This window comes from Megalops cyprinoides, chromosome 23 (genome assembly GCF_013368585.1).
Source record: "Megalops cyprinoides isolate fMegCyp1 chromosome 23, fMegCyp1.pri, whole genome shotgun sequence".
Taxonomy (NCBI): domain Eukaryota; kingdom Metazoa; phylum Chordata; class Actinopteri; order Elopiformes; family Megalopidae; genus Megalops; species Megalops cyprinoides.
This window is the reverse complement of record NC_050605.1, coordinates 19279010-19303813: the sequence shown is the minus strand read 5'-3', so window position 1 is coordinate 19303813 and position 24804 is coordinate 19279010. Positions and strand designations below refer to the sequence as shown.

The window sequence follows — 24804 nt, the reverse complement described above, 5'->3', positions numbered from 1 at the left end:
AAGGACAGGCTCTGCGGAGAAGCGCTCATGTGTGCGCGCAGCCAGGCGTGAGATGGAAGGGGGGTGGGGGGGTGGGAAGGCATCAGATGGGGAGGGGAGATCCAGGCATGAGATGGGAAGGGGGGTGGGGGGGGGGGCTGTGGGCGGAAGCTGGGTAGGGGGGCTCGTTAGCAGATGTTTGGGCGCACCGAGGGTTCAGGATGGCTGATCGCCGACGATGTTTCATCAGACTCATTACACTGGGAGCACACAGTTTCCCTCCAGAGAGGCCAGCGCGCTAATCTAAATAAGCAAAAACCGGTGACCTGTGTATCAGGGCTCTGTCGGATAACAGAAAACTGCAGTGCTGCAATTAAGGCAAGCTGGCTTCAAGAAAGAGGTGCACTTCTGCTTATAAGCCACTGAAGGCTTTTTCCTATTCAAGTCAAGCTTGTCAACAAAATACACATTGATCACGGGTGATTGTGATCAATCCCACCGCTGACACCACGCTACCCAGGAAGCTGTCCACACTGATGTGCCCGGCGCCCTCTGTGTCCTGGTCCCGGCAGCGTCTCTGGACCACCCTCCAGCAGCTCTGCATCTGGCTCCTCAGCCTCCTCTCCGCCACCTCCCCGTTCTGCAGGGGTGTGGCCCTCCCCCCCGCAGTGGAGGGGCGGCCCGTCTGCTCCTTCTGCTCCGCCGACTGGAGGAGGGCAGACAGGGCACAACAGTGACGGCTACTGGCTACAAATATAACCAGGAAGTACTCTCTCAACAGCGATTGGCTAACCTCATATTTGCATTCAGATTGGACCTGCATTAGCAGTGACTTCCTGTGCTAGGGCAGATTTAGATTTAGATGTCCATGTTCAGCGCTGGAGTAGACATTATTAACACTGTGTAATAGGGCCCAACTGTGAGGGCCACTGGCCACAAATGTAGAACCAAGAGTAATGCTCTCGACTTTGCTCGGATAAGCTTGTATTTTCATTCAAATTGGTCCCTCAGTAATAGGGACATCTCGTGCTAGGGCAGACCTAAATACTATACTTATCTGTGTACAGTATTGTATAGTATTAGAGTGAACATTATTACCGTTGTAATATAATATAATATATATTATATATAATGTGCGTGTGTGTGTGTGTATGAGTGTTTGTATTATCAGGCCACCTCTGAAACACTGTACCTGTGAGTGGCCGATGGTGCATGGGGCAGTTTTGGGTCGCCGGAGGACTGATGGGGCCACCTCTGACCGAGACGGGGACGGAGACCCTTTGGAGGGGCAACCTCTCTCGGGACTCGGCGGTTTCTCCCCAGTCACTCCACTGAATCTCTTCAGAAACTCCCGGTACTCCAGGTTACCAAATGCATTGACTGGCAGCTGGTTCCACAAGTTCTCAAACTAGGGGAAGAGAGAAAATGGGTGCAGCTTCTTTAAAAAAAAAACAGCCAAATGATTATGGAAGTGCTTCTTAATTAAGAGAAAAAAAAAGTTAAAACAAACTCAGTGTTTATTGGTGTTAGGCCAAATGCACCCAAGAATTTCATTTTATTGCTATAAGTACTAATTTATTCAGAGAACCTGCCAACTACAGCACACAGTCATTTCCACATGAAAGACTGATGTACATATAGTTGACGATTCCCATAACAAATTCTCAGCAGTGTCTGGAAACAAATCTATTGAAGTGACCGCAGAGGTTGCAGGAGTAACACTGATAAATCAGAGGCTAATTGACTGCATAATGATTTATACCCTCCGAGCAGTATTTCAAAATGCCATATTTTTTTTCATTTTAGCACAAAAAGGCTGAGCCCACACAGTGAATTGGGTTGAAACAAGTAATGCTTATAGGCAATGCATTTATTTGATAAATAACGAAGAGTCTTTCCATGAGAGAGGGGGAAAAAAAGCTCATACCTGTTCAAGAGTGAGCCTCATAAAATGGTGGTCACAGATGCTCCTGAAGTCCTCCTTGGAGATGACGTTGATGTGGGCGTAGTCCAGGTCAGCCATCTCCTTGGTGATGGTGTAGAGCTTGGCAGAGACCACCTCCTGGATGCGCCCTAGGACGTCCTCAATCGGCAGGGGGCGAGATTTGGCAGGCTGGCCCGCTCTCCTCACTTTCTCCAGCCATTCCTCTGTTGTCTGCAGCATGCCGGGTTCACGTGTTCACATGAGCACAGACGTGCTTTTCACTACTTTCACTACATTCTTCTCAAGTATAAAAGCATTCATCAGCATTCACTCTTGCCATTTTATTCTACATACAGCCGGATTCACTTACCAGAGCTCTACAAACACTTGCACTCATACACAGACAGTATTATAACTATTAACACAGACATATAGAAACACACACAATGTCACCTAAAAACACACTTTCACTGTTATGTCCGGCACACATTTCAGTACAATTATCAAAACGGGATTTTATCATAACAACATTGGAAGTGAGTTATATTTATTGGGGAGCTCTTTTCATAAGGCCGGGATGGGGGAGGCGATTTTGGGGGTTCAGGTGTAGGCTGACCTCCTGGTTGTCAGGGTGGAAGCGGAGCAGGAATTCCCTCCAGGGGATGGTGTGGTCCTCCTCGTTCACCCGCAGTTTGGCCAGCAAGTGTCTGAGCTGCCGGTCTGACAGCCGGACGCAGAAATGATCCAGGACCCGCCGAAACTCCAAGGCTGGGACAGTGCCTTTCCCACTCTTATCAAATGCCGAGAAGGCCTGAAGATACAAGAGGAGAAGCAGATCCAGCAATACAGCCTCACCACTTCATGTGAGAGTAAAAAAAAAAAGATGTAAACACATATTCTTTGTTACACTGCCTATTACCTTGAATGAGGTTCAACAAAGCATATCTCTAAAGTGAATACTTCAGGTTACTTCAGGTTGATACATTGTATAGGTCTCTGTTGCTTGATCTTTATGCAATATGTCCACATATGTCCAAACAGGAATTATATGAAGGTACTGAATTCAGACAACAAGAACAACGAGTACAGAGGGCTAGACTAGAACATTGAATGGAATACTGTAGAATAGAATGCTGAATAGAATTCCATTAGAATTCCATTATAGTTAAGTTTAATGTTCTGCATGTCCTTGCCCCCTGTCTCTCTATCTCACTGTGTTGTTATTCTGCCTTGCCTTGTGCAGGGTGTTGAAGGAGAGTGCAACGACCTCCCGAATTCGGAGCAGGGCCCTCTCCGTACTCAACCCCTCCACGCTCTCCTGCTGGACGGGGGGGTCAGGTGTGGCTGGTACTGCTTGTTTGTCGAATGCCCGCAGAAAGTCCAGGTAAGGCAGCTTCCCGTTTTCGACAGTGATGTTGAGACTGTGAAAGAGTGTGATAGAAGGGTGAGATACAGGTGTGTTTCCACTAGCCTGTGAGAGGCCACCTGAGCTGGAAAGGATTTATATGTCTCCTGTGTTGTTATGTATGAATTCTGGAAATGCATACACACTCCCGCAGAGGTGAATATGTACTAGTGGTCAACAGTATCAATGGTAGTCTTTATGAAATATTTTACAGTAGACTGCCTTTGCTAACTTTTATATTCAAACAAATCTATATTTTTAGTATAGTACCGAATAAAACTACATCATTCTAAGCCCCCCTTTCCTATTATGTGTCAATCTGTGTCTTTCAATTGCTTCTCACTAAATACAAAATGGAGATGTCTTCAGGTTACTCAGTAAAGACGCAGTTGTAATGACAGTGAGGCAGCAGCAGTTACTTGTTGAGGAGCTGAATGAGGTGGCCCTCCTCTAAGAGGCAGGAGTGTTTCTGTAACAGAGCCTGCAGGTCTTTCACAGTCACACGGCCGTCCCTCTTCTCATCCAGCCTGGTCAGTGTCACGCTGAAGTCCTGGTAGTTCCCTCTGATCACCTCCCTGGAAAGCCGCAAAACGCATCACAAGTTTACACATTATTACTCTTACTGCTCTTTTATGTTTGACTAAATTATGCCCGTGACTGCAGCGATAGCTTAAAGAAGGGTCAAATATAAGCCGTTCATAGCTCAGTATCCACTAGTTAATGGGCTGAAAGTATTACTCGATGATGCCTGAACAGTACTGATGCAGTAGCAGAACAGTGCCTCAGTGTTGGGGTAACAGTAGCTCATCCATGGTTTTTGGGGTGACCCCCCGTTTTCTCTCACCCTACGTCTCGCAGCATGGCCCTGGTGTGGGGCGTCTCCATGCCAACAGTGTCTGCTTGTCTCTGCAACTCCGACTGCTCCTCCTCAATCACGTGACTCAAGCCACGCCTCTCGCCCTCAGGATCCACACCCAACTTGCGCAGGAACTCGGAGTGGGTGAGGTAGCCTTTTCCCTCCACATCGTACCTGTCCACACAGTTATCGGGTCAGAGTGGGTCAAAGGTCACACTGATAGATAAAATGCTGTGTTTGAGTGAGGAAAAGTCTAACTAAGCTCACATAGAATCCTTCTGATTTGAAATAACAGATAAAAGAAAGCAGTTAAGACAACAATGCTGTTTCCTCATGCTAGGACGTATAGGAAGTACTTTAATACTTGAGACAAGAGAGACGGTTTAGTACTTGACAGCATGACGCAGTGGTCCAGACTAGTGCCTGAAAAAGTCTCTCACCTCGACCACAGCTTTTCAAATTCATTAGGTGTGATGGGCAAAGCGTATGTGTACAGAAGCTGTCTCAGATCCTTCTTATAGACCAGGCCTTGACCATCCTCATCAATCTGACTAAATGTCTAAACAGAGAGAGAGAGCGCAAATGTTACACGCTGTTTATTAATATCGTAGTATGCATTTGGTCATCCTGGAACAGTCCTGGAATAGTACTTTACATAAGATTTGTCAGCATTTTATATGACTAATACTATTATTACTACTAATAATAATAATTTTATTTGCAGAGCATCTTTTTTACATTTGGTACAAGGCACATTTATGAACAAGACTGTGGTGCATTTATAAACAAGACTGGGGGGGGGGCATATAAACAAAATCAGTAAAACTAAAAGTCCAAATGAAAAAAAAAATTAAAACTCCCTTGTCTTTGAACCAAGTGATTAAAAATGTTAAACAATTCAATTTGCAGAGGAGCAGTGGCTTGCGTCGTCCCTGGGGACATCATTACCATCTGTATCAGCGCATCACAGAATCACGCATCCATAAACCCAAAAAGCACTGTTTACTTCTGATCCTGGATCAGCTCTTTGGTCACACTTTTAAGCTGAAGACACCTGACCTTCGCCATCTCTGACCATCCGCTGCGAGCACGGGTGACCAGGTGGCCGTGGACCTGGTCGCTGGCTTGACTGACTGACTGCATTGTTCTGTATGAAAAAAGCAAGGCCAGCATTTGCTTAGTTACACACCATATCCTCTCTTCACACAATGAGTGATGTATAGAATAAAACCCATGCTTGCATGCAGCTACAGAAGAGCCCTCATTAAAGGCCCCTGTTTCTGTACAGACAAGAGTTGTAGCTATTACCAAGGTTACGATATTAACAGGATTATTGTGACAAAAATGGCGACAATTGTTGTATAAAGAAGTCAGCTCATTCACAGTTGTAGCTAATTTATAATGAAATCTCTACAAAGGAAAAGAGACTGCAGACCAAGCAAGTGTCATTATATCTGAGACCTCTGATATTTCAGTAAGAGCTGCTGGAAGTCCACAGACACAGTGGTTTGAGCTTTGTGTAAAAAAAATAGTCCATGTTTACATGAGTGGAGACTTCAGCATACTTGAATTCCAGATATGGTTTACATGTGAGCTACCATGTGTTCAGAATTTGCTTGGTGTGAAGGGGAAACCTTATGGTTTCCTGAGACATTAACTCTCCCTCTATAGGAGTTTCTGGGGTCAGTAAATGAGACAGGTCTTACAGTGCAGTGCCCCTGTACTGCATAATGTGTGCTGTATGATGAAAATAAACCAGAGACAAAGAGAGAGAATCACCCTAAGATCCCCTTACATTACATATCAGCAATGCAGAGCGTCAGGCTGAAATTATTCAAGCTATTATGCACCACGGCACTGGTCAGGGGTCTGGACCTATTTATAATTAATTCGTCAGCTCATTGATCCTGCTGTTAGTCTGGGCTACATTTGTAATCTCAGATATGGTACAGAGCAAAGCAAAGGCATCATACTAATGACCAATGAATCTGTGGTTCCACTGGTCCTTTAGCCCCTGGATTGACTGTCCTGCTAATGCCGCCTTAGCTTCACTGGTCCTACCCTCAGCAAAGGGTTTCCAAGAAACATAGCCGCTTAAAATAGTAGGATATTTCGCATCGAAAGGTGCACACACAAAATGCTCAACTTATGTACCTATTTCACCTTAAATATTTACTTATTTTTAGGATTTATTTAATTAATTCTTGTAACATTTAAAGCTTTCTTATAATTTAAAAGTAATGATACATGCACGCAGGATACAGCAATAACCGCAGGCAGGATGACTAACGAAGCGTAGAACTAATGAACCTTCCCGACCCTTTCAGGGAGGGAAGGTTCCCTGGCGGAGGGACCAGTGAACCCTCCTGACCAACAGCAGGTAATGAGCCACTGGATCAGTGATCCGCACGCCTAATGACCCGTACCCCCATGGCACGAGGCCAGAAGAGGAGCCTGTACAAAACATGCAGCTGACATTCAGAGCAGAGGACCATGGGGGCACACCGAGCTGGCATAAAAAGGAATACATTAAAACGGTACTTAGTTAAAGTGGTGTTTAATGAATGTGTAATGTCTGCAAACCTGGAAAAAAGGGGGGGGGGGGGGTATTTTTTCCACCGATCAAAACATGCAACATGTTTTTTCATGAACGGACTTCTGTAATCTATAAAAATGTTTCGGTGGTGTTGTAAGTAAGGGTAAGCTATGTTGTTCATTGCTGCCTCTTTAATGGTGAGTGTCTCACTTCTCTGAGGGCTTACCTGTTGGCAGGATGAGGCTGTGCCCCTATCTTGTTGATGGACTGGATCATGTTAAAGAAGTCTGAGTAGTTTAGTGTGGCCCCGGGTTTGAGTCCAAGCAGCTCCAGGAGACGCTGGTATTCCGTCTCCTTGGCGACGAACAGCAGGCTGTTGTACAGGCCTCTGAAGTCATTCCTGCTGACCAGCCCATCGTGGTTCTTGTCCATCACGAGGAATGCAGAGAGGATGTCCTGGAAAGTAATAAACTCTTTTCAGGGGTTGCTGGTGGTTTGTGTGAGAGCCTAGGCCATCTCAAACATCCCCATGTGATTCTGCGGGGAACTGGCATGAGACACAAGCACATTTCAGCCACTGTATGCCAGATTTGCCATCTTGTGATTGGAGGGCCAGTCTGCCAATCAGCCAGTTGGATCTTGCATTTCTCTGTTAAAGGAACTCTTTCTGCTTGGACCAGAGGAGAAAATAAGAAACCCTCTAAGGAGAGAACACTGCTGGCTTTATTTTATTTTTGGAAGTGTTCTGAAGTGTTTTTCTGAAATGTTTTTTCTAAAACATGTGTTCTCAAAAATGTTATTTAATTTCAAACCCATTGTCCCTTCATCCAGTGAAAGACAATGGAAATGATGCCTCTGGAAGGCCGTGCTCATTCCACATCATCATCATTCTAACCTCATAAATACTATTTTATGCACTGTTATTTTTTAATAGCAGAGTTGTAATTCTGTCAGCTGTATTCTGCGAGGTACTGAACCAACAGTCATTCAGATAAGGTTTATCTTACTTCTCTTTTTTTTAAGTGTAGCATTGCGATGTGTTTTGGATTCTGTGATCTAGTGACTGATGTATGGTAGCATACTTGGCTTCCCTTGTCTAGTCAGGTCGCACACGTAAACTTGTGGTAGGGCTTGAATAGTGTTATGCTCACACTCGCTGGTCTACGAGTGTTTTTCGCCTCGTCCAACACTGTTCCTCATTCAACTTGAATACACGCTTTCACTCTATCGTGCTGGAAGCCACTCTGGCTAAGAGCATCTGCTAAATGCACGTAACGTGACGTAACCGACAGTCGTTCAGATAACATTCCTCTCACCCCATGGCGTTCCTTGATCCTTCCCTTCAGCTGAGAGAGGCAGTCTTCCGCGGTCATCAGACCGAGGCCTCCTCCATTGGAGCGGTCACTCCCACTGCGCTGACGATACGCACTCCTCTGCCCCCTCACATTCTCTGTGCAGCGGTAAGCAGCGTTACTAACCACAGAGACACTGTGCCAGACTCACCGGTAAGCGAGGCTGGAAGGGAACTCTTGAATTTAATGGGTCTCTATTTGTGTGCAATTTACTGAAAACAATACAGTTGTTTTGCTGGAAAAAAGTAATGTTTACGAGGCAGGATTAACCAACCATCACCAATTTGTTCCTCAATCGTGATTCACAAGTTTAACAACAGCCCACGACATTCTGCATATTAATGGCTGTCCAGAGGTTCGAAAACTGTGACAGAACTTCGCATTTTGCACAGATTTTTAACACTGTGAGACTGTTCTTTTAATTGGGATTTCAGAAGGTACAAATTAGAGACATTCCTCTTACGGCACAGCTTCTTAAGAAAACACATAATTAGGTGAAGTATTAAAAAAAAAGAAAAAAATAGAAATTATTCTTTTTCTCACTACTAATGAAAAACAGAACTGAATCTATATTTAGATATATCTGTCCCCTGACTCCTGTAGTAAAAATGATGATATGCACAGTGTTAGTCTTTTATTTGTGTGGGCCAGGGGGACGGAAGCAGGAAGGGGTGCTAATTAAGAGAGAATGGTGCCTTGTTGGAGTCTTCTCGCTCCCACATACATACACTTTGGCAGAACTGTGCCCGCTTAAACCTGCTCCCTGTGTGTGACCTGAGAACCTGTTGAATGCATTCCTGCGGGCGTCACCATTTGTCTTTTGCGTCACATGTGTCGGCCAGTGGCACTCACCTTCGTATTTACCCAGGAGGTCAGAGTGGGAAAGGCTGCCATCTTTAAACCCGAGAGCTTTGGCGAGAATGTGGAACTCCTGCGGATCTAGAATGATTCCTCTGTCTTCCAGAATCTACAAGGAGACAGGTTTCACCAGGTGACCCATGGTTACTCTACGCCCACTGCTGTTCCAAACTGGCACACGTCACCTCCAACCTCATTCACACAGCAAACCTCTCCTGTTGAAATCTCAAACAGAGACTGTCTGAAGTCAGTGGCATACACCCTCTGCTGAGTTAAATGAGAGGTATTGTGGTGTACCTCTTAAGAAGGAAATTATATTCCGACATGTATTGCCCATTATCAGATACACCCATTAGAGCACAGCATTCCTAGTTCTGGCCAGAGTGCTGGTGGTCAATATTTAATGATAAACTCTAAAACTATGCTTGCTGGTTTGCTGCTAGTAACATAATTACATTTACATCACATTTTTTCATTTGACAGACGCTTTTATCCAAAGCGACTTACAAGTGAGGTACAGTACAACACAAGCAAAAAAGCAAAAATGAATTATCAAATTTACAGCCTCACCCTCTTAAAATGTTTCAAAGAGAGCATTCCACCAGAGTCCCTTCCCGTTTTCAGGAGCAAGTCTTGGAGGGAGGTGTTCTGCAGGGAGAGGCTGTCTCTGAGTTTCTTTAGGACAGTGTCCTGCACCGCCCGACTCCTAATGCTCTCCACATGGGAGGGATGAGAAGACCTGCTCCTATCAGACACAGATGCATTACCAGACTCCCGTACAGCAGATATCCAGGTGGAACGAGAGAATTTAGTTGCATTAAAGAAAATATATTTTTTTTTCTTATATGTAAATGGAAGTGCAAGATATCCCGGAAACGTGCTCTGAAATTCAATTGAACTCAGCCGAATTGGCCAGGGGAGATTCTTATGAAGTGTGCATGTCGTGAAAAGCCTATCAGGGACTAAGCAAATTTGAATAAAGCTTGCAGTATGTCTTGGAAATGAAAGCCAAATATATCTATCAGAATTTTCCAGACACCTTACCGATCAAAATCTCAGCGCTTTATATTTCATTTGGTTTCCAATTCTTTACATATGAAACCGTATTGCCACTGGCTGTTGGTATCTTTGGTTTCAGGTCTGGGTTTTGCAGCTTGTCACCAGATAAGTTGCAGCCAAAGGCGTAGTGCTGCTTTATGAACAAGACAGATGGTCCCAGAGCATGACACACAGGAAAAGGCACAGTTCAGCCCCCTGCCCCCCATTTCTGTATTACCTTTCAGCAAGGCCTGGTGCCTTCCCTGTGTTCTCTGCCTCATTGCTGCCCCTGGACACTCCCAGCCTCTTCAGAAACTGGCTGTATACGACTCTGCCAGAGTCCATGCAAGGCTCGCAGAGTCTGCAGGAAGCAAGCAGGGATGGCAGCACAGGTGTCAGTGGCATGTCAAAAGGAATATGAGCGACTGCAATTACTGTGTAAGTAGCAAAGCTAGCCTGAATATGATCTCCGGTTCGTCAGTGTTCTCAAAACGTTCTGTTGCTGAACGGAGACAGGACAGAGCCACATTCTCCGTTCCCTAAAATAACCTAATAAATGTTCATTACCTCTTGAGACGACTGGCATCGCGGATCAGCAATGTGTGCCAGTAACGCACGCTTGTTTATGAAGGGACACGCCAAATGTTATGAAGCACTCTAGAGGAGCTGGAGCAGGTGTAAGTGGCATTCTGCTTGCTTAATTAATAACGGTTACAATCTTCTTTGGCTGGCCCTGTTGAATATCTAGGGTTTGAGTGTATTTTTATGTGCCCTCCAGAGAGGAGCTCACCTGTGGAAGTGGCTGTCTGACAGAGGCAGTCCATAGCTCTGGATGACCTTCCTAAGCTCTTCCTGATGAACGGTCCCGTTCTGACCGTGGTCATAGCATGCGAGTTCCTCCATGACCAGGGTGAGGTGCTCACAGAGCTTGTCCCGGAGTAGCCCCTCCACCTGCGCAAAGGTGCAATCAGCCAATGATCCTGCTATCTCCATGCCTACCTTCTGAGATGTGGATGTGTCCCTTCCGCATCTCTCTTCTCTACACCTTCTTCTGAACTATAAACACACCCCTTCTGAACACCTTCCTCTTAACTACAAGCACACTCCTACTGAACACCTTCATCTGAACTGAAAACACACACCTACAGAGCATCTTCTTCTGAACTACAAACACACGTCACTATTTAACACCTTCTTTCACAAATGCTAACACAAACCCACATTTGGGCTTTTTCACATACTCCCAAAAAAAAAAGAATATACACTTCCTCTTGATAGGGCATGGGGACCAAATTGTCATCTGACAGAATTGTGCATCCTGAAGAAGGTAGCTCTAAGATGAAGAGTGGTGTCCCAGGGTGAGCTGTGATTGGCCACTTCAGCCTCCGTGGGTGTGTGCTATTGGTTTACTCACTGTGGACCAGGCGTGAGTCTCAGCGGGTGCTTCAGTCTTTGATGTCTCCTGTGTTGTGCTCCGTTTCTTGGTATCCACCTGATGAAACAGGTCCACACACACACACACACACACACAAGTGAGCTCCTCATGTTCACCCCTCTGCCTTTTTTTTTAAAGACTACTTTGAAGAATCCAAAATATAGGATAATTTTGATTCGTTTAATACCTTTTTTGTCACTGCATAATTCAATTTGTTTTATTTCATAGTTTAAATGCCTTTACTAGTATTCTAAAATGTGGAAAATAGTAACGATAAAGGAAAACCTTTCTATTAATAGGTGTGTCCAAACTTTTGACTGGTACTGTAGAAGACCATTAATTATTCAGACTCTGCCCATCTACACACTAGAGAAGTCTGTCACTGGCAGTTGCTACTTGGGCATACTGGCGGTAAAAGGTGCCGGCCGTACCGGGGTCCCCTCCTGCGGCTGCAGTATCTCGAGGATACGCTGGCATTGGATGATCCCAGCGTGCTCTGGGTCCAGCAGGATCATCAGCTCCTTAAGCTGGCGATCGGTCAAACGGAACGCCGGACCCTCCATCACCCTCCGAAACTCAGCCCGCGTGACCTTCCCGTCCTCGCCCTGCAAGGGGCACACAGACATGCCCACTCTGACATCATGCATGAGAGGGGCCTGTGGAAAGGCCCAGCAGACACCAGTCTGGCACGCCCCAATTTACAGTCCTCTCTCATCTGAATCACGAGTCAGACATTCTGATAATGATGATGTGCTCATCAGTAATTCCCTCAGACAGCCGGACTGCTTCAGTGCCACACACATAGTGGTCAAGGAGCAGGACTCGTAACCAAAAGGTTCCTGGTTCGATTCCCTGCTGGGGCACTGTTGCTGTACCCTTGGGCAAGGTGCTTAACCCACAATTGCCTCAGTACATATCCACCTGTTTAAATGGATAACATTGTTTAAAAAAAAAACTGTAACTTATGTAAGTCGCTCTGGATAAAAGGATCTGCTAAATGCCAATACTGTAATGTAACTACAACACAGGAAGTTTAATGAAGACCTTAGGCCATTCAGCCTATCTAGACTTGCCATTTTGCCTGTAGTCTCTAGCGTACATATATGTAGGACTGTGTCAACCCCCATCTTGAACACTCTAAGGACCTCTGTTTCTGTCATATTCCTGATAAGGCATTAATAACTCTGGCGTGAAAAAGAAATACTTGCCGGTGTCACTATGACATTGACCTTTAAGGGACTTGCACCTTTGTAATCTTGTCCTGCTAGCAGAACTCAGCATGAAATGGCTTCTGTGGTGCACTTTATGAACACCTTTAAAAAAAAAAATGTAAAAACCTCATTCATATCCTTGCTGCTGGTCCCTACTGCTGGGCAGTGCCAGGCCCAGGTCAGAAGGAGGGAGTGGTGTAAGGCTACCCTGGCACGGCAGCGGTGACCTTGGTTCTGCAGATCCTCAGGGGATTCTGGTTTTCAATCCCCCTTTGACTTCAACACAAGTCAGTGATTGGACAGGAAGTCAAAACCCTCACTAAAGCCTGTGGCCAATGGGGAGTAGGGCTGGCTGTGTCACGCTGTCATGAGAAACCACACACCCTGATTGGTCAATCCTCTCAGTCGCCCGCCAGCAGACACTACCGTCAGACTTGCCCCTGGACACATGACAGGTCATATCAAAGAGGAAAGCAAATGTTAATATCAGGATGATTTTTTTCCTCTCCGACTGCAGGATTGTATTTTTTAAAGAGTTATACTTTGGTGTTGGCTGAGCTGGGAAACACACAAACAGACATTGTGAGTCTGAGCACGTTCTCAGAGCTTCAGTTGTTCTCCCCAGAGCTCTGATAAAGAACTGGCTCCAAACCTGCTGAAAACCTCATTACTGGCTGCTGTTCTGAGTCCCTCGTTTGATCTGTTACTCACACAGTTGATTATTAAGACAGTAGGTGATTTTTTTATGGCATTTAAAAAAGGGAATATCTCCCAGAGTTGTGTGATTCATTTCTGGGATATACTTCATACAGTTTAAAACTTGGAACAAGATTTATATGTGGTAACAACATCAAACCCTGAATAATTATGTATAGAATGATTTCCAAAAGTTATGCATTAATGAAAGTGATAATGAATGCCCCCAAAAAAGTATGATTATTGAGTCATACACTGAGTGATTTACAAATCTAAAAATGTAGCTACAAGATGAAATGCAGGTAGGATATAATTTTAGTGATTTCCATTTTTATAAGCTGGAGAGAGCCTTGACTGAACATATTGAGGATGCCCGTCCTTGGCTGGAATGGACAGACCATTAACCCGATCTGTCTTCCTAATTCTGTCTACAATTGGACCCGTCTTCCCTTCAAGAGCCAAACCTTGAAAGTCGCCAGTGTTTTTATTTCTGTAATTCTTTGTAATTATTTTTTAAACGTTACAGCAGGTGTGGACAAAAATATGGAAATGATATGATTATATGGAAAAAGCTGGGTGGGAAGATTGCAGCAGGTAGGAAGATAAATATGGAAATGATATCATTGTATAGGGGAAAATTGGCTGGGAAGCTGGTGAAAAAAAAAGGTGTGTGTCTGTGCGGAGTGAAAACAAGGAGTCTATCGGCTGAGCGTAGCTTTCGCAGTAAGTTGGGTTTTTTAGTGCTCCGTACCGCATCGAGCATCAGAAAAGCCCTCTTCAGCAGAGGGAAGACTTCGTCTACATCCGGCTGCTTCTGTTGGACCATTCCACTGCCCGGCTGCTCAGAAGACGAACCCTGGACGGGGTCCCCCCTGTGGGACAGGGAGAAGGAGGGAAGCTGAGGCAAGACCTTACCTCTACGATGCAGTCATTACTGTTCATAATTGGTCTGTTTTTTTTTTAAATAACATAGATTATTACATATCTAAAATGGAGAGAATGTGAAGTCGTCTGGGCAGAAGCATCCAGGATGCAGACAGACGCGCCGATCTCATTACTGATCTCACCTGGCTTTCGGCATCTGCTCATCCTTCTGAGCCAAGTCCCGAAACTGAGCCAGAAATTGGGTCCACGGTACCGGTTCCATTGCGTTTGCCCCAAACCTGGGTGAGAACAGGAATAAATGTGCCTCATGCCGAACCAGGTCAGAGCGCCGTGGCAGATGTCCTGTCCGTTTTCTCCCATTTCAGACTCTCTTCGCCCTACTTACCGGCTCACCAAGCCCTGGAAGGTAGTGTCACTCATGGGAAACAGGAAGTTGCTGAGAACAGACTTCAGGTCCTCCTGGGACACAAATCCGCTGCGTGTGACGTCAAAGGCCTGCAGGCCTCGCCAGACGTCTCCGTAGTGCATGCGCATCTGTCGGAGGACAAAACGTTCTCGCTCACACGTACCGCACTTGCACACAGGCCGTCAAAGGAACACACTCCTCTCAGCGTTTGTGTGCAGTAAGCGGTTATCGTGGGGGAGAGAGAGTGCCGGAAGACTGACCCACACATCTCCAGCTGTGATTATTAGGATTCAAATCTGAAAATACTGTAGAGTTCTCTTGATCCATTTGATGTCGTTTGTTTTCAATGCGACCTCAAAAAGAGCATCAAAATGCCACGTCCATGCGACCCACGTCAAAGCCTGTTATTTTCCTGCTGCGAGAAGTTAAAGCGGGATTAGTTTCTGCCTGGCTCTCCCTTTGAAATGCCAGTGTAAAGATAATGAGGGGAGACTCCGTGAAGTACAGGGTGAAAACCATGGGTGGCCAAACAAACTAGTTTACTCCAGAAGAGAGGATCAGGGCTCCACACTGCTTCCACCGGGAAGGGGGGGGGGGCCTCAGAGGGCCATGTGACAGATCTGTTAGGCTCTGTAGTTGCTATGGAGAAAACCCAGCGCACATGTTTGAGAGCCACTCTGTTCGGTACCTTCACCGAAATTAGTCGTAATTAACAAGGCTACTCTGGAGATTATGTTCTGGGCAAACGTTTTAATTAAAAAAAATTGTGCTCTCTGTCGTGTGAATGATATTTTGCCAGTTAGTGCCAATTTACTGAGCCCGCGTCCTCTAACAGATCCTGGAGGCGTTCCAGAACGTTCTCAGAAGGACAGAATGTGGCGTTTTAGCTCTGAACTAATGCTAAGCGACAGAATGTTGCATCATTCTTTTATTGCTTGGTTTTCGCTGTGAGGGCTTTTTTTCCAGGCACAGGGGGGGACTGGGTAAAGACACAGGAACACAAAGAGAGAGAGAGGGAGAGGGAGAGAGAAAGAGGGAGAGGGATGGCTGCCTCACCTTTTTCAGGAACGCGATCTGGATTTGGTCTAATGTCAGCTCTCGGGAAGGGAGGGCTCTGTCTGCAGGTGTCCAGGCTTCCTCCTGCCGCCTCTTGTTATCTTGATTGACAGCCTCCCAGTTCAAAACTGCAACCCGGATATTTTTTAATGACAACATTGTGTAAAAAAAGGTGTTAAAAGGTGCGAGAGTGCACAAACGTTTCAAACTCTCAGGTAGACAGAGTTATTCCGGGTATCTCCTGATGGCTGACAGATTCAGCACACCATACCGTAGTGGCTGGCTTCTGCAAGACTCCATGTTTGCCATTTAGTAATTAATCCATGCATTTCTATCTCACAGACAAGACTGTAACTGCATTACTGTGCTCTGAGTACCTGACTTCACAGACTCCTGACATCCCAGCTTCCTGTAGTTTTCACAGTCGACACCAAGTTTCTCCAGAAACACTCTGTACGATATTGTTCCTGCTTTGTTAGGGCTGTAATGTGACCAAAGTCTGAAGGAAGTGAAAAGTTGACATTATAGTCGCAACCATCTGCTGTATTACTTTAAATAGATCCATCCAGAAACGCTTCATTAGAGAAGTTCTTTGTCCTGTCATAAATATCAATATCAAACAGACTAAAATACATACACTGTGAAAAACATACAATGTGTCTGACCTTATCTCACTGGCAAAAATAATCTCAATCTCTTCTGAAACACATTTGTTTAACGTTATTTTATTATTACTTTGTTTTTCATCTACCAAAATTTAATTTACTTCTTAGAGATGAATTTGTGTCTTGAAATTCCATACCACAGTCAAATGCAATGAAGTTTAATTTCCCACTTTCACCAAAGGAGAAATCTAGTTCTTCGTGTTCCATGTTAAAAACCACATGGACAGCATTGCTGGTACATGCTGACATTTCACTGACACAGACATGAAATAGTGGTAACATTCAAGATATTTTCAATAATATTACAGTTCTGTGAAGTTCTGTGTATTCCAAAATACACCAATGAAGTAATTCCCTGAAACCTATAAAATCCATCTTGTAATGTTCCTACACAGTAAAGCCTTTATTGGTCAATTTCAGAATGTTCTCTAAAGTGCTTTTTTCCATTAAACCATGTTCCAGGGAAATGTATAAACAGTACTTCCTCTGCCTGTGTCTATATTGTGTCTGAGACACACACCTCATAAATCAAACATTCCTAGCTTTTCCAGAATAAGTATGAGTCTAATTGTAGACCATGGACAAAAACTCTTAATGCTGGCTGTTCCTACTTGGAACTTAAATATTGACCTTGTGGTCAAGGCGTTTTGTAGTTCTGTTTGGAACATGAGCACTGACTGTGGTCAAGCTCCTCCTTACTGTAAAAGTATGGCTAACCGTGTGGTCAGCGTCTCTCTCACTGTCTGGAACACTGTGGCTGACCGTGTGCTCAAAGTCTTTCTCTGTAGCGAACACTGTTGCTGACCGTGTGGTCAAGCCCCCCCCCTCTCTTTCTGAAACATTCTGGGATGTGTTGGGCATCTTGCGGTCAGACCTGTGAAACTCCTGGTCGCTGAGCGGGACGCAGTAGCAGTCTAGAATCCTCCGTAGCTCGTGCCTCTGTATCCTCCCGTCCTGATTGTGGTCGAACAGACGAAAGGCCCTGGTGATGTTCTTTAAGTTGTTCGCGATCTTTGAAGTTTGGGGGGAAAAAAATCAGAGAAACAAACAACCGCCTAAGGAAAGAAGCTGAACTTGTGAACCTGTCATTGAAGAACAGTTGTTCTTTCGTCTCAGCACGCATTTATCTATCTCTCTTTATCTATCTGCTGAATGCTGTCCCCGCGCTATGTGAAACGGAGTGGTGGTGTAGTCAACAGTGAGAAATAAAGTGCGGTGCAGAAAGGGATGTGGTGACGGGCAGACAGAGATGGTGGGGTTCTGTCTGAGAGCTGCTGGTAAATAACAGATGAAGGGGGGAGGACCTGGGCTTTGTGCTATGGGTAGACAGGGTGGGGTTTGTACCTTGCGTAGGGTTAACGTTCAGACCAAAACTTAAAACAATCAAGCAGGAAAGCAATCAGGTAAAATGATTAAAAACAATTACATCCTCTGGCAATGAGAACACTGTAGTTAATCTGCTTCAGACCAGATAAAGAATGTATTGCTATTGTCAGATGCAAATGTTAAACCAGATGCGCTGTTCTAAAAAATCTGTGTTTGTCTGAGAGTGTGGCTTCAGGCTTACCAATCGATTCTCCGGGTAGCTGTGCAGAACAGCAGGAAATTTCCTTTATATGGAATATTTAAACAAATTGTAGGAATGACTCTGACAAGCATAGCAATTACAAATGCATAAACCTGCTTTCATTATGCCGAAATGCTTTAATCAGAGGAAAGAAATATGTATACCACAGCACAGTTATAAAAAGATCAAATAAAAGTGATTTAAAAAAAAAAAAAAAAAAAGGATACATAAATAATCATCACCCCCAAACTTTAGGATTCGTCAGCTAATTAAAACATGCTAAATCACAAAGGAAAACCAGTATATCTTAAACACTTAACAGGGTGAAACAGAAAGATGTAATCTAATCCTTTCTTTATCTTATGTTCGCTCTCTCTCTCTCTCTCCTTTCTCCTCTCGCAGGTTTTTGCCCGCACTCCATGATGCCAGTTTACCATTAAGCAGCTGTGCGCCGCTTGGCATGACTTCAGGCCTGGCACCATGCCTTCTTGAGAACTGCTTTCACTTCCGTTCTCCTGCCCTTCCAGACGGGGATTATTAATAATAAGCCCCGTATTGTTTGCCATTGTGTTATACCTTTATCGCAGATGTTTCTGTGATGTTAAATATGACGAAATTAATACGGCACTCGGTCCTCTCGGCCAGCAACCGGCGAGGTCTGAGGTAAGGCGAGCGGTGAACAGCACCGTCACAAACCGTGAGCCGCGGAGAGGAGCGGAGCGGGAAGAGACGCGCACTTCAGGGCAGAATCGTTTGCCGGTTTCGCTTGCTTTTGTTCAGTGCGCTAATTTTCCTCCATAGCGACAGTGCCTCTGCTGTTACCGCCGCTAACCGGCACTCAAGCCCCGCGACGGTCCCTTTCCTTCCTCAAGGACTTTCCTTTCTTCACTCCCCTCAAATTCCTGATATTATTTATGAAGCTATCAAGCTATGATGAGCACGCCGTTCTGCACTGAGTGGCTTTAAAAGCATCTCGTAAACGGTCTGGAAAGAAGGCTCTGAAAAATCGTTCGCTGCTTTTCCGTCCATCTGTGGAATACGTGTGCTGCTGAGCAGGTTAACCTTTCCTGTCGGGATGAATTAACCCCGAGCACGCCGAACGATTTTATCCCCAATTCAGCACTAATGAATGGCGCTTGGAGTTTGCTAGGAGCTCTGTTTAAATGCAGGGCCAGCTGGCTGGAGTCGTACTCCAGCCTTAGCAGTGTAGATCCTCTAAGACTCACTCGTTACACGTTACTCTTGGGAGCACCTGTGAGTGCAGTTCTGGCAGGTCAGCGGGTTTACGCCAGAAGTGCTGGGTTTCAGGAGCTTAGGAGAAACGCTGCAAACAACCAATGTTCAAATCACCATTGAGTAACTTAATGTTCCCTAAGAGGCAGCAACAGCTCCATTGGAAAGGGAGGACCCAGTGGCAATAAGACATGAGCACCTAGGTGTGAATGCACATTGGACAGATACTGAGGATCTTACTGAGCTTGTGGCAAAAGCACAAGTGTTGTTTTTTTTTTGATCCACCCACAGAGACTTTGCAACCACAACAACAGAAGCTACATAAAGGAACAGCAACAGCTAGGCTGTCTGGTAGAAACTGTAGGTGATTGTGTATGGCCTGGAGTTGTGTTGAGCTTTGAGACCTGTGAGGAAGATGGAAAAAATAGCTAAGCTTGGCAAATATGCTTAGCCTAAATTAAAGCAGGATCATGCGGTGACAAGTGACATTTTAAAAATCAGCTTTCATTCAGTACCTTTGTTCCTGATTTTTTTTTTGTAGCGTTTGGTCTTTGCTTTATGGAAGTAGATAAGTTTAAAGATGTGGGGCTCTTTATAAAAGGTGAATGAAGAGAGAGATCTGGTGTTAGAGTGCTGTTGGTTCACATGCCTTATGATTCATGCGACAGTAGTTTCAGGGATTTAAAAAAATTGAAGCCATGGGATTTCAACATGACGTTTTTTAAATAAATGAATGGCATTACCACCTTTGAACGACAAGTGTTTTTTTGAAGGATGTAGGAAATTCCATTATTTAAGCTCAATTGGACACACGATCCCTGTTAATCATCATTACATTGCATAAAGACAAAATACAGAGGAATTTCATTGCGAACTAACACCCTTAAAGGGCCAGGCTTAACGAGATGTCAAAACAGTAGTTTTTGACCCATTTTCCTGACATAGTTTGGGCAATCCTGACTAATGTGCCCTCTGACCAAACAACTTACACTTCTAAAAATGTTTATGAAATCTTTTCTGTAGTGCAGATCTTAGTTATCCTGTACTCCAGAGCAACACTAACTGAGCCTGTAGTACTAATATAGAGTTAGTCTGTGAAGTTTTCGCCTCAGTCCTTTTTTACCCTCATTAGAACCGAGTTTCATTGCGAAAAAGCAGCTGTATATTTATGCCAACTGAGCAGAAATCGCCCACAGACTGCTCCCCACTTCTGCAGAAAGCAGTCACACCCTTATCCTTGAGTAGGCAAATGAATTCAGCGCTTGTGTCCTCTATTAATACAAACATGGTTATGTGGGATATAATGACGTATGAAGATGCAAAAGTGGTATTCACTGGAAAAGCAATTCTTTGCATTACAGAAATAAACAACTTCAAAAAACAGTGACTGCAACACTTTCTTATTATGTTCCTGAGATGGACTGAAGATTGCTACTCTGACACTAGCACATATCCCAGTTGGACCTCATCGTGTCTCTGGGTAAAAGTCCTCTGTTTTAATTAAATATTGATACGTGACAAATGCATGAGGGGTAAACATCTGCGAGGGATATTTAATCAAATGTCTGGGTACATCACTCATTAGCAGGCACAGCTGTTCACGGCTCCATACATCTTCAGAGACAAACAGTGTCACCCATTTGTCAGGAACTGACTGGCGAACACAATTAAATGTTCCCCCTGAAATCTATTCAGCGAATTAATATAATATTTAATGTTTTCCAAAATGTGTATTTAAACGCCGTAAAACAAGGGAGGGGAGCAACCAGGTGTCTTGATGAATAATTCATAAGCATGAAGCGTGCCCTCTTCACCAGTGCCCTCATCATGGTGCTGACAGACAGACTCAGGATTGCTCCTGGAGTGATTGGCACATTTTCATCCAGCTTCCTTTTTTTAAGACAGTGCAATCCATTTTATAAAACAACAGCAGCTTGTTACCTCAGACGCCAGTTTGAGTTTTCTCACTTTGAGCCACACCTTTCTCAGTTTTTCAGCCCTGGAGAGGCGGGCAGCGGAGGATTCTGGCACTAGACCCTGTGATAGAAGCTCACCTGTTGCACTGTCCGTACCATAGATACAAAATGCATTTCTTTTTCATAATATCTATGGTCCTCACAGCAGACACTGACCTCTTACAGACAGTTGAGCGTTCAGCCGCCATGTGGCAAAGCAGCGCAATGTGCTACATTAGAGACCTGTCTGCACGTTATGGAGTAGAATCGTACCACCATGCTCACTGAGCCAGAGTGGCTGAGGAATAAATTACGCAAACAAGACTGGAATAAATAAAAAAAAAACATCTCAAAGAGAATCCCTCCAAGGTATTCATTTGCACACTGATTTAATTTAGTAAATTTCTCAATTTCATTACACAAACACCAAACCTAATATCTGGAACATGTGCACAGCATATAGATCGGAATAAATTATTTCATACCTCCTACAAAGTCCTAATTCCCTTCGATACAAATTAACACATTTGCTCCCAAAAATGCAGACTTGTATTCACAGAGCATTTTTTTTTCTGAGCGTGGGCGGAAAGACACCAAACGACTGCAGACGTGTTTGTAAACTCGGCATTGGTTTATAATGTGATTATCCCATCATAGACCACCCGCCATCAAGGTGGCATTTAGAAACAAAAAAGCCAAACCTTGTCTTTGAGGCAGCACTGCATTTCCCCCAGCATCATGGGCCGCTGTCTGCTCCTGGTACAGCACCTTGGAAACAACAGGGCAGAGTTGGTGTCAGCGTTAGGATTCTGGGTCCAGTCAGCATCATGCTCTCTGTGTGCCCAAATACTGATGAGTTACAGTGAGCTACAACTACTCTGCCCACTGAGAGATTTTCAGCATTTCAGCTCAAGAATTCAACTCAAGAGCCGTGAGGTAGGACCGCGACGTGTGTGTACGGGACCATGGGGTGGGACTGTGAGGTGTTTGTATGGTTGGAGACACAATGCAGTATGAAGCAAAAACATAGGCCACAGTGTGGAGTGGTGTTAGCTGCACTCGCCGTGTGAACGCTGTGGGTTGCAGGCCCAAGATGGGGCACTGCTGTTCCCTTAAACAGCTGGAGAACAGTTGTCTTCAGCAAAGCCCTGGACGCGTGTTGGAGTTACAGAATGTGCATCTTGACAGTTCCAAGATGTGAGCAACGCCAGTTGCCTTGGAATTTGTTAATATTATGTGGGGTAGTATCAGGAGCGATACACCTGGTCTTCCTACTTTGTGCTCCTTTTACCTGTACAGATCACACGTCAGATCGTTGAGAGGAAGGTTCCAAGCCAGATTCATCATACCTGCTGACTGCAGTCGAAGCTCTACAGTATTTCCTCAGGAACTCCATATAGGCTACGCTCCCATTTCCTCTCTTTGGAACCTAAAACATAGCCAGGATAATGTTAATGATGGCCTCCGCCTCCTCCCTAACATCTAGGCGGGAGTGTAGCATAGTCGGTGGCAGTGTAGCATAGTGGTGCAGGACTTGTGACCGAAAGGTCGCTGGTTGGATTCCCCACTGGGGCACTGCTGCTGTACCCTTGGGCAAGGTACTTAACCCACAGTTGCCTCAGTAAAATATCCAGCTGTATAAATGGATAACATTGTAAGTCACTCTGGATAAGAGCATCTGCTAAATGCCAAAAATGTAAATGTCTATGACTGCATGGTATTGTATTATCAGCTTGCTCATGAATTTATTATTGTGAATCAAATAATGAAAAAATAAAGGGCAAAACTGTCTAGCACACTAAGAGATCAATCACTCCTTCCACAAAACCCAACCAGGCCACACAATTCAAACATTCAAAAACGGTGTCCAAATACCACAGTACATCTCAGGTAAAGCCAACACGTGGATTAGGCTGATAATTTTTTGTAATGAGCAGGTACCCAGTCTACTCTAAATGCCTAAACTCTAAAGCCTCAGAGGATTAATCAGGAAATAATTTTGCTGGCACCAGATCCCTCCCAGGGAACGGGAAAGTCGCGACCCTTAGGTGTGTACCTGTAAGTAACTAATGCAGCATCACACGCCTATTTTGGTATTTCATAATCAAAGCAGTGTCTCTCACGCAGTGGCCCACATTCAGTTCACTGGTCTCAGGAGTCTGCCTTTTAATATTGTGTTATTTTATAACATCACATGCTTTACCATTAATGTAGGGGCTGAGACGCAATTAATGGAATGAAAAGAGAGGAATGTAGAGAATTATTGTACCTTTGGATACAATAAAATTAATATGTTACCTGTAGATATAGAATAGTTTGACCATCAATTTATCAAAATTATGTTACATTTATGGAAAGAGATCCAATATGGGGTCATGAACTGACTCAAGGACATAGTGTAGCTACCTGCAGCTCTCGAATCAAAGGAGCCAATAGTGGATTAATAATGACTTACATTTCAATTTCAGGAAAGGATCTGCATTCAGTCCTATCCAATATGGCCTCCCCAGTTTCTGTGTACATTCAACATTTGCTTCTAAGGAGTATACTTATTCTAATAATTCCTCCTCCATGGTTCCATTGCATGCATATTTCCTTACCATTCAATGCGTGGGCTTTAGTTTTGTGCTTTCACAGTCTAGTGCTTTAGACTGTGAAAGTCTCAGTTGTGTACTTTGTTGTAAATATGCATCCCATAATGTCCTTATATCTCAACCATTTGCCAGATTCTCTGTATGTCCAATGGTCCCTAACCCCCCCAAAATTACAGCAATCAGATTTCCCTCTGGACTTTTCTTGAAATGTTTGTATCAAATGCTGCAAACTGCAGGTAAGGTCTGTCTGCTTAAGGACTCTCTCTCTGCAATTATTTGAGTTCTTAAATATCCTTTCACATGTAAAGTAACCGCTCGCCTCCTTAATAATTGATCAGAAAATAAAAAAAAACTCCTCCTCTCCTGTTCTGCATCTCCTGGTCCTCAGAGCTTTGAGAAGAAGAGAGGACTGAAGAACGGAGACGTGTTTGGCATTCTGCTGCTCGGCACCGAGCGGCTCGCACATCAAATGTCACAAGAATAACAGCTGCTACTCCAAAAGGCATCTTTAAAAAAAAAAAAAAGCACAGTAAAACTTTCAACAACTCGGGGAAGGCTTTTTAATGGCACAGAGCCTTGATGTATTGTGTGTGGAAATGAGTGCGGGGAAAGACAGGCGAGCAGTCAAGCTGTCAGACGTGTGCAGCGAGATGGAACAAAAAGAAGCGCTTGAGACAATTACAGCCGTGCGGCAACGGCGACAATGGTGTGGCAACAAAATACTGTCCTGATGTATACACAAAGCGCAGATCGAGAGCTACCCCTCTGTTCCTCATTATTCTAATGATGATGAGTTCTACTACTTGCCATTTCCAAATGCCATGGTCGTAGCAGTCGTAGTAGTAGCTTTACTAGTAGTATTGACTGTAGCAGTGGTATTGACAGGAGTACTGCTCCTATCTAGGTTATTTAACCGGGCGGAAACTGGATTTTGGCTGACATATTTTCTTTTCTCGTCTCTTTTGATCTCCATTCCTTTTTTACAGAATGTTCTAGGGGCTCACCTCACAGAAGATCCATCTGCACACCTGGCATGAAATAATCTTTTTTAAACTCTCTTTTCATGCATAGCCCCCAGGTTACCAGGCCTTATAAATGTCTTAAACCGTACAAATGACTGCTAATCTGAAACAAAGATAGATGTCAGAGGGAA

The 24804-nt window shown here is 44.4% G+C and overlaps 1 protein-coding gene across 1 annotated transcript in view; it reads right to left on the bottom strand.

Moving 5' to 3' along the window:
• Positions 1–24804, bottom strand: part of efcab6 (EF-hand calcium binding domain 6) — a 32589-nt gene that overhangs the window by 3265 nt on the left and 4520 nt on the right. The window contains exons 3-26 of the mRNA XM_036518499.1: positions 22407–22486; positions 21759–21825; positions 17177–17313; positions 16015–16136; positions 15638–15765; positions 14569–14709; positions 14358–14401; positions 14042–14162; positions 11815–11988; positions 10739–10899; positions 10187–10309; positions 9481–9655; positions 8905–9019; positions 8017–8150; positions 6927–7156; positions 5224–5311; positions 4605–4723; positions 4153–4338; positions 3728–3883; positions 3138–3324; positions 2520–2714; positions 1907–2134; positions 1172–1387; positions 496–685 (exon numbers count right to left, since the gene is read on the bottom strand). Coding sequence (XP_036374392.1) covers positions 496–685; positions 1172–1387; positions 1907–2134; positions 2520–2714; positions 3138–3324; positions 3728–3883; positions 4153–4338; positions 4605–4723; positions 5224–5311; positions 6927–7156; positions 8017–8150; positions 8905–9019; positions 9481–9655; positions 10187–10309; positions 10739–10899; positions 11815–11988; positions 14042–14162; positions 14358–14401; positions 14569–14709; positions 15638–15765; positions 16015–16136; positions 17177–17313; positions 21759–21825; positions 22407–22486 — 3517 coding nt within the window. The remainder of the gene's footprint in view (positions 1–495; positions 686–1171; positions 1388–1906; positions 2135–2519; positions 2715–3137; positions 3325–3727; positions 3884–4152; positions 4339–4604; positions 4724–5223; positions 5312–6926; positions 7157–8016; positions 8151–8904; positions 9020–9480; positions 9656–10186; positions 10310–10738; positions 10900–11814; positions 11989–14041; positions 14163–14357; positions 14402–14568; positions 14710–15637; positions 15766–16014; positions 16137–17176; positions 17314–21758; positions 21826–22406; positions 22487–24804) is intronic.